This window comes from Arvicanthis niloticus, chromosome 6, assembly GCF_011762505.2.
Source record: "Arvicanthis niloticus isolate mArvNil1 chromosome 6, mArvNil1.pat.X, whole genome shotgun sequence".
Lineage (NCBI taxonomy): Eukaryota > Metazoa > Chordata > Mammalia > Rodentia > Muridae > Arvicanthis > Arvicanthis niloticus.
Genome location: NC_047663.1, coordinates 31,572,323 through 31,586,753, shown reverse-complemented (window position 1 = coordinate 31,586,753; position 14,431 = coordinate 31,572,323). Strand labels below are relative to the sequence as shown.

At 39.0% G+C, this 14,431-nt stretch overlaps 1 protein-coding gene across 7 annotated transcripts in view; it reads right to left on the bottom strand.

Moving 5' to 3' along the window:
• Stxbp4 (syntaxin binding protein 4) overlaps positions 1–14,431 on the bottom strand; it is a 155,870-nt gene that overhangs the window by 91,099 nt on the left and 50,340 nt on the right. For 4 of the 7 annotated variants that reach the window (XM_076936025.1, XM_076936029.1, XM_076936027.1 and 1 more), the window contains 2 exons: positions 8,787–8,854; positions 5,296–5,361 (listed from right to left, as the gene is read on the bottom strand). In XM_076936025.1, the coding sequence (XP_076792140.1) occupies positions 5,296–5,361; positions 8,787–8,854 (134 nt within the window). Of the gene's footprint in view, positions 1–5,295; positions 5,362–8,786; positions 8,877–14,431 lie in introns of all 7 variants that reach the window. The other 3 variants (XM_034507119.2, XM_076936026.1, XM_076936030.1) reach the window with 1 other exon arrangement.

Here is a 14,431-nt window from a genome sequence, read left to right as displayed (position 1 = left end):
ACTCTTAAGATGTCCAGCATCTTATCAGACGCCAGCTGCCCTCAAAAGTTAGACTCAGCCTATAAACTCTCAGTCTCAGAGATGACACTGTGTCCTTTTCAGGGTATCACATTTCGAGTAACAATGACTTCTTCATTGATGAGGACAACTTTTAGCATCAAACTGTTTTCTCAATTTTCCACTGCATAATTACTATTTCTCTGTTATAATTAGCAGTGGTTTATAGAGTTACTTTTAAACTATATAACTATGTAGATATCTTGTTCATTAAAATTTCCTCCTAAATTTAGCATCTTAATTTGTTCCTAATTCAATCCTTACTAAAACATTCAAAATGCTTCTTTCCAAATCTAGCAGCATCTCTGCTGGTTCCAGTTGGCACTCCACAATCACCATGAGCCAGAGAGCTCCTCTACCCCATTAATTAGCTAATCTAATTATACATGGTACAGGCTCACGAGTTATCATTATTCTACAGTGCATCATTTATGACGGTGATTAATGCTTTGATGTCCGGGTTCATCCGGATGCAGGCACAGAAGCCCTTGTCAGACAGCTCCTCATGGTATGGCTCTATCAACTTCAGCTCCGGGTGTAAGTGAAGTGACTTCTCAGCCCTGAAATCTGTCATCTTTCTGGAACTGTATGCATGATGATGCGGGGAGGTTCTAGACCCTCAGAGATCTTGCTCATTAGATGCAAGTCTTCTAATTCTGGAAAGTTTAGTTGGAAAATTCTCAATTTTAGTGTTTTCTTGTTCTGACTGGTTTCTTCAAAAAATTCTGCAATTTATTCTTTTGTTTTTAGTGCACCTGAATATAATTCCTGGCAATTTAGTTTCCATTTGCATTTCTGTACTAAATGTAAGTAAATGGTAGCAAGCACCGCTACTCCATGAGCCATCTCACTAGCTCTAGACTTTATTTTTGCTTTGTTTTTAATTTCAGATTTGAGGCATATTTTTCTTAGCTCCAAATACTTACTGAGGACTCCAAATACTTATTCAGTTGAATGCAGAGTTTTATGTTACAGTTGTCTTCTGCTTTGTTATTCAACTGTGGTACACATTTCACCAAATGGAAACTTTCAGTCACATGGATTTTTGCAGCTGGTAATGATGGGAATTTTTTTCAGCTTTAAAACACTATTTTATAGAAAGGTCTTAGGTCAAGAGCACCTGTGAGACCGTGATAGGATGGATTGGGTTTTGGTAGAAGTGCTGGCTAAAAATAGCCCGGAGACCCAATAGGTGTGCATGCCTGTGAGGGATGGGCATCTATTCTGCTGTGCTCCCAGAATCCAGCCTCCTAACATGTGGCTTAGACCTCCATTGACCCACACCTTTCAGTCACATAGGGCAATGCTCCTACCAACCCCTCCACAGGTAGAGGGTGTGACTACAGGCCTCAGGGCCTCAAGAGATTTACATACTAATGAGATACCTGAAATCCAGAGGGCATAGCCAATTAAGCATTCTTATCCAGACCCTTCCCCCTTCTCCCTCCGTATTTAACTCAGGTCTGTCCTGAGTTTCAAAGAGGGCACTGCAAGATCTATCTACATCTGCCATGAAAATAAATCTCTTAAATCCATGGACTTCATGTGTCTTTTGGCGTCCTTCTCTGCATTCTAGCCACAGGATCCCGCATGTACCCACTTCTGTGTAGGTGCATTATGGGTCATTTTACTGCTGGCCCCAGGGTGAGAAGTGGACAAAGTGATGTCTTCTCTTTCTGTAAGACCCTTGACTTTCTTTCTGGTGTTTTTCCCCCATTACTGCTTGGTCCCAAGGTAGTCTGTAGATTCTAATTTACCTGATTCTTCCCTCAAAGCACTGACTCTCAGAGGCTACAATTACTGAATGCACATACCTCAGAATCCTGGCTGAGTGCCATCAAGCCCTGACCAGTGGCCAGGCATTTTGGCATTAATTATTACACTTTTCTTTCTGGTACTGATTTCACTTATTTCATTGGCTTTTTGTTTCTCCTTACTCTTTTCAGAGTCTTTAAAGCCTGTTCTAGGTCCTGAATGCAGTAGTAGGCCAGTTTTAGAACTAATGCTGAAAATTATTTATTCTACTTACTACTATGGAGGTTTGTTCTGGTCTGTTACTGTCAGATGGAGGGTATGGGTCATGTACAGCTCTGTTTGCTTTCTTGGCCCATATGATGCTTTCTGTGAGGGCAGGGTGAGGGGGACTGAGAAGCACACATTCAGCACTGATCTCTAACAGGCTTCTACTGACACCACAGTTGTATTCAGAGTGCATTACCTGTCAGTGCTTTTACCTTTTCATAGTGCTCTCTGTCTTGTTCAAATCTACTGCAATCTGATGAAGACCATGCAAAGTGAAAGGACATTCTTAATTATTTATCATGAGCACCTAACTACAGAAATGCTCTGTTATGCATTTTAGGGAGAAGTACTTGCCTTGTTTTTCTTTAATAAAAATCTTGAAGTATAAATAACAACAACAAAAAAAGAGAAATCAGAGAAGGGAAATGAGAGAGAATAAGAGTGAAGTAAGGAGACTAGCCATTGTGAATCATGGAAGCCATTTCAGAGTTTTACATTTGTTTGGTTAATGGAGCAGGACACAGCAGACACAAACTCCAAATGCTTATAATTGTCATGGACAAGAGGCTGTGGAACAGCCCATGGAACTTTAAATCGGTATCTTAATAAAAAAAATGGAGAGATATACCCCTGTACACCACAAGTTTATTTAAACTGTATTCTTTTTATTTTTTATTTTAAAGGTTTTTTTTTTTTTTTTAATAAATTTGAATGCCAAGGAACTTTCTGCTGAGTGTCTATGGCATTCTACAACTAGGCACACTTATACATAGGGGAAAGGGAAGGATCCACTTACTGGCATAAGGCATGACCCCAATCAGGTTTTAAATATGGGGAAGAGGGCATGTTTGTATTTTTTCTGCAGGATGCTGAAGGAGCATGGTGACTGCCAGAGCAATGGGTAAGACATGCTGATGCCAGGACAAAAAATGATGCTGACCTGTGAGTTTGCTGAGTGCCCTGACAATGGTGACTGAGAAGCTGTATTGGACATATGTTCCCGACCCACCATTGCTTACCTATACCCATGATGGGACAAGATGCCTTGCCTTAAGTTCTTAGATCTTGTGGAATAGAGAATCAAAAAAAGAGAAGTTATAATGCCTCTTGTATTGTTATTAAATGTGAACAGTTATTCAGACTCAATCATGGACTGGTCTAGAAATCAATTCAATATTAGAAATAACAGTCTTCATTTGGAAGTCTGGTTCTGGACATTTTCAGAGACACATATGGAAGTTAGCTGCAGTTCTCTATGATGTTATGTTACCAAGAGATAAAGTTGGGGCAGGATCTGGATTTCAAACAGGTGTTAGCACATGTGTTAAGGGCACATGTGTTAAGGCTCTTTTAATTGTCAAGTTAAAATTACTTTTGTTTCTTCTACAGTTTTTAATATAAGTTGCAGTGATTGTACACCATCTAATTGTGCTGTTGTTTTGAATTCTGGCATGTCAGTTTCAGAGATCTATCAACCAGGTTTTGTTTTAGTGCCCTGAGTATCACAGAACATTGGTATTCTAAAAATAGCTTACAAGTACTGGAAGAAATGAGTCAGGCTTTAAGCAGAAGCAAGAGGGTAGTGGGCTTGATTATTGCTGGTATACCAGCTTTAATTACATTAATTGCTAGCACCACTGCTTCTGCAATTGCTGTGACACAAGAAGTTAAGACAGCTAATTTTGTTAACCATTTAGCAAAAAGTGTTACTAATGTGTTGAATATTCCAGAGGATTTAGATAGGCATTTGGAAGAATGGATTGATGCTCTTTATCCTATTCAAATTACTGGAAGGAGATTCAGAATTTAAGGGTTAGGAGCCATCTTGAGTGTCATGCCAAATACCAATGGATTCATGTTAGGTCTACAATTTACAGTGGTAGTCATTATAATTAGGAAGAAGTTTAATGACATGTGCAGTGTATTTGGGATAATTCTAACACCTTTCGGGATGTTTTAACGATATATAGGGAGCTTATGGATTTCAAGAATATTGCTCTGCTGAGCGTTGCTGTGGTAGATACTGCTGATAAAATTAACCATGGCCTAAAGTCAGTATTTATATTTTGGTCAAGCTTCAAATATGGCATACATAGCTTGATCATGCTAGCCCTTTTTGTCCTGGGAATACTTTTATTTCTTCCCATTGTGTTAAAGCTTTTCTTTAACAACATCAAAATGTTGGTAGCCAAGTACATGGCTTGAACCTGAAAATAGACCCCCAGACAAAGTTATTAAATTAACAGGCTGGCAAGCCAAGGACAGGTAAGATTCTGCACAGAGCCTTATAAACCTAAGACAGAAGTACATTGCTTTTGATAATGCAAATTCCATGATGGGTAAGGAAGGCATTCTTGTCAGAATGACCTAAGACAAACTCAGTCTTGTTAATGAAATAAAAAAGGGGGGAGAGGTGGAGAGTGTTTGGGGTTGTTTCACAAGAATCTGAAATGAGCCAAGGACAAGGAAATGGGCTGCTTGGCAGAAATATGACACTGGCCAAGGACAAAAAAGTAGGCTTCAGGCAGGAATCTGACATTAGGCTAGGACAAAGAAGTAATTTCAGGTAGGAATCTAAATCTTAGGCTAGAACAAAGAAATAATCTTATGCAGGAACCTAAATATTAGGCTAGAACAAAGAAATAATCTCAGACAGGAAACAAAATTTTAGGCTAGAACAAGGAAGTAGGCTTCAGACATGAAAATGACCTTGGGCTAGGACAGGGAAGTAGGCTCAGATACTTTAGTCATCTGCTGAGCCTTTAGAAACAGTGATCACAGGAGTGTTCACGTAATTGGGTTTAATGCCTTGCTTTTTCTTTGACTATTTGTGTTTATTGTATTGCTTGTTCCTTGACTACTTGCATTTATTGTATTGCTAGATCCTCAACCTAGAACTGACCTTAATACATGCATGTAATCAAAATGGTATAAAAGCATAAAGGAGGAGGGCAACGGGATAGGGGGTTCTAGGGAGGGGAAATTGGGAAAGGGTATGACATCTTTATTATAAATAGATAAAATATCCAATAAAAAAAGAGCTCTACAGTCTTCTCTTATGCCATCTTCAGTCACAAATTCTAAGATATGATGAAGCATTACTGCTTTAAAGGTATACTTCACACACATTCACACACAAAGAATACATGAATATTCTCATGTGCTGTACCCCATGTACCCAACCATCTCTGCATCCTGCCACCCCACACAACATACCTGTTTCACATTCTGGAGTTCTTCTATCAATTGCTTCCTATGCTTCTCTGATTCGAGTAATTTCTCCTGTGTTTGAAAAAACACTGAGTGAGTAGCATGCCATTGTGACACCAGGAATGATTTTGCGTTCTGTTTCAAAGTTTATTCCCCAAACATCAAATTGCTAAAAAGCTTCTAATGAAATTCCTGGCTATTTGTCTGGCTTTACATATCATTCACTAGTGGTCAGTTATCTAAGTCTAACAGTGGTGAAAACATCTGTATTGCTTTATATAAAATGCCAAAAATCTGAGCTCTGGAAGAAGTCAGTCAGGACTGATGTGGGTAAACAGCAAGGAAATGTGGGTGACAGTGTCTTTACCAAAGAGCTATCAGACTGAATAATCTTATTCTTAATTAGATGGGAAAAAACGTTAATCAAACCAAAGAAAGTCTGGGTTGACTTTTAGCTTCCCAATGTAATATTTGTCCATTTTTGAACCATTATTAAAAAAGAAGGATAGAAGTAGTATAGCTTAAACATGAAGTATATATTTGAATATGGGCATAAAGGTAAAATATGATCATCTTTGAACCTAAAATTAAACCCAGCATGAACTCTGAGATGTCCCACCTTGTTGAGTGGTGCATTCAGAAATGCTTAGTGACCCAGGAGTCATCTTATTGAAAACATGAACAGGGTTCCTGGGACCTTAAGTACAGTGGTGAAGATTGATGGCAACATCATGAAGCAGCAATGTCCTGGGCAATGCAGCCCACTCTGGTCTACTCTGCACTCACGGTGCTCTGCCGCTTGTCTCTGCACATGTAAATGGGACATGCATCTGTTTCCACTCTTCTGTGAAGAGCAGGAGCTGTTGGAATTTGGGTTAAACAGTTTCCATAGCACTATTAAGGATCACATCTGCAAAATAGAAATTAGCCAGAGGCCTAAACTTACTTATTTTTACCTCAAGTGAGACACAAAGCTGTCAAAGGCTGATGAGGAGTGAGAGCAGGCCATTTCTACTCTATGATCGTCATTTAACAAGCTCTGCTGCTCTGTGTGTCTCTCTGTGTGTGTATGTGAGTGAGCATGTATGTATGTATGTATGTATGTATGTATGTATGTATAAATGGCTGTAACAAAATAGGCAGAATAACTGGAAATGTAACATTACCTTAAGCAAAATATTTATTGTATAATATACTATTTATAAAATTTTTAATTTTTAAATTAAATTGATTAGTTTTATTTGATGTGTATGAGTGTTTGACCCGCTTGTGTGTGTGCACCGCATGTGTGCTTGGTGCCCACAGAGGTCACTCAGAAGAAGCCATTGGATCCCCTGGAACTGGAGTTATGGATGATTGTGAGCCACCATGTGAGTGCTGGGAACAGAATTCAGATTCTCTGTACTATTTACAAGCACTGTTAATGACTGGGACACCCCTGTAGACCTTATGAATCTTTAAAAATACATGGGTCTCAGAGGAAAAAAAATGTGGAAAAAATTTAAGGCAGAGTCTTTTTGTATTCTGGGACTTTAGGTTTTACAACATTAAAATATGCTCAATTATAGTTCATGAACTTGAAAGGTGATCTTGATTGAATAGCTCCTCAGGGGACTCTTGTTTAAATGTTACATGTGTATGGCTTACACAATCTTAAATTAAAATTCTAGCAATTAATATTGACATTCAAATAAAACTCAAAATATATCATTAAATCTAACCGTTTAAAACTTTAGGGAAATAAAAATATGCAAGAACCTCAGACACCCTGACATTGTGGATTTTGTTTGTGTAAAGATGAATCACACAGGAAATACTGTCTTACCAATGTGACCAACACTATAGAATGGTTCTGAGACAGTCAGAGGAAACTAATAATTTTTTATATGAATTCTGTATTTCCATGTAGGTATGCCAACTTGTGGAAAGGTGGTGAATTTCAGAATTATAAAATATAACCATATTTGTGGGAAGTTCACTTATATTTGGAATGAATATGAATTGCCAAAGCCTTATCAAAAAATTGGAGAAATATACAGAATGTTTTACATTAGAAGACTTTAATATTGCAATTCCATTTTCACAGATTTAGTGAGAACTTTCACAATTGCCTATCCACACACCTACAAAGTTACTAAGGTTTATTTTTATTTTCATGTGTGTATCTACTGCGTATAAGTCACATATGTGCAGTATCCCTGGAGGCCAGAAGATGGTATTGAATGCCCTGGAGTTGGGAGTATAGGAAGGTATGGTCCACCTGATGTGGATGCTGAGACCTCATGTTCCTCATGGACCAGGAGCAAGTTCTTATAATTGCTGAGCTATCTTTGTAGTCCCTGGAAATTTTGATCATTGAAAACTGAAGGTAACCTAAATATCCATTACCAGAGAACTGATTAAGACCTTGTAAGAGAATCAGCAGGTGTAGGGGCTCTCTACCATGGAAGACTTGCAAGAGTTCTGGTAGGAACTGCCCATGATTCAATTTGAACCATGGAGAAGCAGAAGCCCAGCTGCAATAAAGTGGGTCTATAAGAACTAAGTTATGCATGAGTTAACAAAATAAGCTTCTTTTTAATGGTTTAAGAATTTTCTTTTTAGAGTAGTTTTTCACTTATATTTAAATACAGAGGACGGTAAGTAGTCCCCACGTGTCTCTGACCCATACACACATACATTTATTTTTTAAAATGTGATTTGTTTGGGCTGTCTTCAGAAACTGAGAGGATATGCTAAAAATTTTTAATAATGGCTTCATCTAAAGACTGGCATTATAAAACAACAGTAGGAAGAAAATGGTAGGTTTTTTTGAATAAAGACTTTATACCAATAAAACTAAATTAAATAACTAGAAATCTTCACCTAACAAAATAATTTTAAAATGCATATTTTTAGGGTAAAGTGATCATAAAGTAGTTATGTTGCTTTCCTCGGAACATTTAATAGCTTCCGGAAAAAGTCAGGATTTAAGTTAAACTTAATATGCCATTAAGAACAGAATGTCACTATAGAGAAAGAATAAAAACATTATCATGTATTTGGAGCATATGTGATTTGTTCTCCCCTGAAAGCACAATGCTTTCATTTTGCAAATTACATTAACAAAACACTATGTCCCTCAGACATGACCCTGCACCTGGAAGAAAATGTCTTTCTATGAACATCAGAGGATTCAAATTTGTTACCGCTTGCTTAGTTGGCTCCTTGGCTACACCTTTTGTCGCCACTAATATGAGAGAACAGGAATCAGAGGATCCAGATCAGACAGGCCAGGAAAACCCATTCACTGCACACACTGGTTTTTATGTGCAACTGATGGAGTAAAAATAAGTGAGCGGTGACCTTGAGGATAACTCCGAAGATCACTACACAGATGACCCGATCGGATCTGATACTAATACACTTTCATTAAAAGCAAAATGAGCACACTAAGAGTCCAATCTGGGATCGTGTCTTTTTAACGGCAAATACAAGGATGCCGAGGAGATGGTTACCTTAAGCACATTCCGCTCTTCTAGAACAGCATTTCTTTCTTGTCTAAGTTTTCCCACTTCGTCTGCTTCTAGAGAATCACAGGGGAGAAGCTGTCAACATTAAAATACAGAGGTTATGCATCAGATGCTAACCTTGAGAACAGAAAGTCCTTTTTAACCACCCCCAAACTTCACTCCACGTCAGAGTTTACTTTGGAGTTATCTGACTGGGTAAAAGGAAACTAACATACAGGGCCATTTTCTCTCATCAGGTTGACCTTAGACTGTTGTTACTTAGAATTTATATTATTAGAAGATAGACACTTAACATTTTTCTTTTATACATGTATATGTTAATTTTATGTGTACACGTGTGTGCCTGTTTGTGTATGTAGCAGGGATGCAGAGCCAATGGAGGCCAGAAGAGAGACAGGTGCCCATGTTGGTGCTGAGACCTGAACTCAGATCCTCTGCAAGAACAGCCAGTGGTCTCAACTACTGCCGTCTCCGGCCCTAAGCTGGCTTGAATGTTCTCTCCTAGAGATAATCCATTCATTATACTTGATTAGACCGATAAGCATCATACTATAATGGATGGCAGACTGCTGCCAACACAGGAGCTTTACTGGGTGTGGCTATGAGTGTCAGCCGTGCCTTTTCTGTGTATGACCTCATGTGCCTTCTGGAATTTCATGTTATATCTAGTGGCTTTTTCTTCCTACATCTTAACTAGAAGAGGAATGGGATCAATCCCCAAGGTTTGCATATAATTACCTTTTTAAAAAGACTGCCTTCATCTTACAATCACTTTTATCTTTATCTTTTTTTTTTTCTGTTTCAGTCTAATAGTTTTATTGGTGACAGTAGTGGGTGAGACAGAGTTTCACTATAGAGCCCAGGTTGGTCATAAACTTGCTTCAACATCCTGAGTGCTGGGAGCACGGGCATACATTACTACACCCAACTTCATGCTAAACTCCCTGGTCACCTTTTAGAAGACTAAATTCAACCTTTCTTCTAACATTGAATTCAAATGCTAATTTAATTATAAACTTCTAATGAACGTTACTTTCCTTGGATTAAATAATTTTATGTTACTATTCTGGCCTTACTATATAATGCACTTTTAAAGTTGTAATTGTTTGTGTACGTGGCTCTCTAGTAAACTATACAAAGTTTATCTATCTATCTTTATAGCAGCATGTGCCATAGCACCTAACACAATGTCATCAACATTGTCATCATCTCTATGTATCTAATATCTTACAGAAGGGTCTTTAGAAGTTATAAAAAGTTTAGACACAGTGGGAAATACCATTTACATCTTGACCCAGTATAAGAAGAAACATTACAGTCACATCACATACAAGTCAGTTTGATATTTTCATTCAGCTTTACGCCATTTGTTAAAATAGTGGCCTCAATATACCAAACTAACAAGAGCCTGAATTGTGGAAAATTTACTTTAGGGGACTGACAGCCATGTTCTATGCTCGGCATGCTGTTTGAAGATAATCCATTCATGATACTTGATTAGACTGACAGAGCATCATAGCTTAACGAATGGCAGTCTGCTGTTGTGCTGGGTGTGGATGAGGCACCAACCTTGTCTTTTCTGTGTATGACCTTGTACTGGCAGCAGGTGTAGCACTGTGTGAAGTTTTTAATATAGAAATGATGATTAGAATCACAGCAAGACACTTATATTTAAGTTCTAAATGCCACATTCTCCTCAATCCAAAAGTTCATTGTCAAATGAACAAAAGCAGGACTGACATATGCTGACTCAGCAATTCCCCCTTAAAAGGGTGACAGCCCAGACGTCTGAGTCAGAGACAACTGAAAGAGCCAGTCGTGGTGCACACACTCTCATTATGAGCCCAGTTACGAAAAGCAAGAATGATGGACTCCACCTTTCTAACGTCAAAACAGTAGCTCTTATCCAAGTGGAAATGGAAGCTTACTGCAACCATGTGAGAGACTTCTGAAGAGTGATTTCACCTGAGATACATGATAGACATCTAGCAAGCTGTAGACATATCATGACTGTATCTTGTCATGTATGTGATATATATATGTATATATATGGTTATGATATTTCTGTAAAGATATTAAAAATATTATGAAGCTGGATGTGGTAGAACATCCATGTAATCCCAACACGACAGTAGATCAGTAGGAACATAAACTGAAGGCTAGCTCAGGCTACATACTAAATTTGAGGCCAGCCAGGGTTATATGAGAGCATCTCAAAAAATGCTCAAGATAAAACTAATAAATATAAAGCAATAAATTATGAAACGAGAAACTAGGACAGAGTTGGCAGCAGAGCCTCACTTCAAGTTTTTCTACTCTTGCCCCTCCCCTTCCCAGACAGCATCCTAAGCCTTAGTCTTTCTTACCCTAGCCCTCGCAACAGTCACTCGCACGGACTCCTTCCTCAACCCAGCAACTACAGACTCCACTCAGAGCCCCTCTGCTTTCTTCACCTCTAGCTTCTGCGGTAGAAAGCATCCTCTTACCTGCTTCCCTTCCACGGCTGCCAAAACCTCCAGCTGGCCTGATATGTTTTTTTTTTTTTTTCCCTCAACTCCAATAAAACTCTCCTCAAGCTGCCTTCTGAATCCGTCTTTGAATGCTTTTATTTATAACACAGACCCTGCACAAGGGATCCCATCTCCCAGCGCTATGAATGTTTGGTGATCCACATGAGAAGAATTGAAGGAGACCTTCACACACAGAACAGACAAACTTCAGACACGTAAATCAATTTGTGGACCCACGATCCAACATTTCCACTCTTGTAGTTAATTTATCTGATAGTATTTGTGTTTGTGTTAGCTAATGTAATGCCTCCACTAAATCCCAAAACTCAACTTTTGGGTGATGATGCATGGGAGAATCTGGTCAGTGCCAGATGAACAAAATCAGGAGCCAGGAAGGACCTTGGATAGAAAAGGCAATGCCCTTTACTTCTCTCTCATGGCCCACTCTTCTTTCAAGGAGTAGGACGTATCTGACGCGCTGTTGAGCAGGAGATGAAGAACTGAACATCCTCCTTTTCCCTTCTGTGATTATGAAGGTCCTCATTCCTCAAGGAGAGATGGTAGAGGATGACAGGTAGAGAGAAAAGGATGGAAAGGGCCACTGTGGCCATCAGCTTCTCAAGCTCTATCTGCAGCACGTGCCTATCTCTGCCAGCTCTCTGCAAGCATGGTATTTGATCTGTGGGTAGTCACATCTTTTCTTAGACGGCACATATAGCCCATTTTGGACATACAAATACTAACACAGTAACAAATTTTTGATGTAAATTGCATGGTTTATGGTTGGTAACCCTCTTTACAAATAGTTTGATTAGTGGATGCTAATATCCATTCATGTGAACAGCAAAAGCTCTAGCCCAGCCAAGGCCAGTAGACCTACTGTGATGTGGGAAAAAGCCAACAGACAAACAACTTGTTTTAAAACCTCAAGAAGGCTACTCTGATGGCAGAAACATACAGCTGGAGGCAGACAGAAATGGGAGGAATGGCATTAATGAGATATGGATTCACATACCCCATAAGCTCCTTTCAGTCAGCTGCCTGCAGAGCCTCACTGCTAAGCTTGCTCACCTTCTGAGTTCGGGTGCAGAAAGCATAACTTTTTCTCTTGCTCCCTTTTTCATCTCCCTTTCTTAGACAATGGCCAGAATTCTAAGCCAGCTTCTTCTGATACTCAGGCCACCGCTTTGTGGGTGGGCCTTGCTTGCCTTTTATTATCCATCTCCTCATGGTAGCTGGGATTTCCAAACTACTTGCCCTGTTGTTTTCCCTTGCGAATGACAGTGCGATTGACCTTGACTTTGGTTTCTAATTCCATTTAGAAAAGCTTTTATCCATGAGACTAAGACCCTGATAAGGGGACTTTATATCCCCTTGTAATATTTTCACACTTCGGCTTACACATGTGGCTCTTTTATCCTTTTTTCTGTTACATCTCATGTTCACTTTGGCACAGATTCCCTTGACTCTGCCTACCTAAAACATATTGCCTCCCTTCAAGGCTGAAGATATACACAAGTCACTGTCCTTAGCCTTTCTTTACAAAATGTCTTACAGTCCAGGGACAATGGCACTGGACACAAGTGACCAAATGTACTCCCTGGCAACAATAAACCTACAGGGCAGACCTGGGAGAATGAACACAACTATCTATAATATAGTTTTCTGGAGTACATCATCTTACGGTAACTGGTCCCCTATGCCCATGGCTTCCAAGGGCCACTTGTAGTGGTAGAGCTCAGGCAGCAATGGGTGGGTGAGCAGGACTACTCACTTACTCATACCTCCTGTCCATGACCCAATTATTGCTCTATTTAAATCAAAAGCACATTTCAATACCCTAAATATGAACAAAGGGTCACTGGGTCCTCTTATATGTGCTTACTAAGGCTACAGTTGACTAGAACTCGTCCCGCTGCTTTTCACATGAAAAGGGAAAAAGACATCAACTGTTTTTATCAGTCATGAAAGGAGAACATATGAGTAAGGCATCCCATGTAAAATAATTATAAACTTGACCTGTTATTGTGAAACTAAGGCTACTGAGGGTAGCCATGGTGGAATTTCCCCACCTTCATGGATTGTCAACATCACTACCACAGACTGACAGTTCCAAAGTAGGCACTCCACTGCTTTGAACGTAAAAACCATGGGGACTTACACAATGAAACAATAACATGGTCTTTGTTTGCTTGTGGTAAACTAGTTAACAAGCAGCGACTTATATAATGCCTTTAAAATTGGAGTATTTTGTCCACTCATGAATTGCAAGATGGATTTTTTAAATGAGATAGAATTCAATAATATTAAATGAGAACTCAATGTGTGCTTTGAGAGACTTCTTTCATTGTACATGAGACTGTGATGGATAAATGTATTCTTATGGATCCGGTTGGAGAAAAAAGGAAGCCTCACACTTGACAATAATATCTTCTGTGTGATGATAAGCAGAAGGCAACAAACAGAATTTCATAAATTAATGACTATTGCACAACATTTGGATCTACAGCCTCAAAAGGAAATCACTGGCACGCAGAGCATCTTGCACAACTGCCACCAGTCTGGTGCTTTTGCTTTTAAACTATTGTAGACTGACAACACTCTTTCTTATCTGCCCTCAAATCCTGTTGGTAAGAAGGAAATAGATTACTCATTCAGAGCATGTACTTTGCTTTGCAGCTGCTCAAAAAGCTCTGCATGCTCACACAAGTCCCTACTTTACTGCCACATCAAAAACTAGCACTGCCTTGCTTTGAGAAATGGGCACAGCAACCTTGAAAACTGCTTCGCAGCAAGAGACATATCTGTCTGGAATGTTATGTAGTTAAGTGCATAAGACCAACATTGGCAGACAGAAAGGGGGTTCAACAGTTCAGTTTTTGCCAAATTCCACAGGGTTCTTAATAAATCTGTGTCTTCATTCTGAGAAAGCCAGGTATGTCCTGAAAGTAACCGAACAGCTAGGTTTCTGGGTGACTTCGATGAGTAAAATGAGCAGTATATACATATACTTATATATACATACATATAGACACATATACATATATGCACATATACATATATATACATATATATTCATATATGTACATATATACATATATATACATACACACACACACA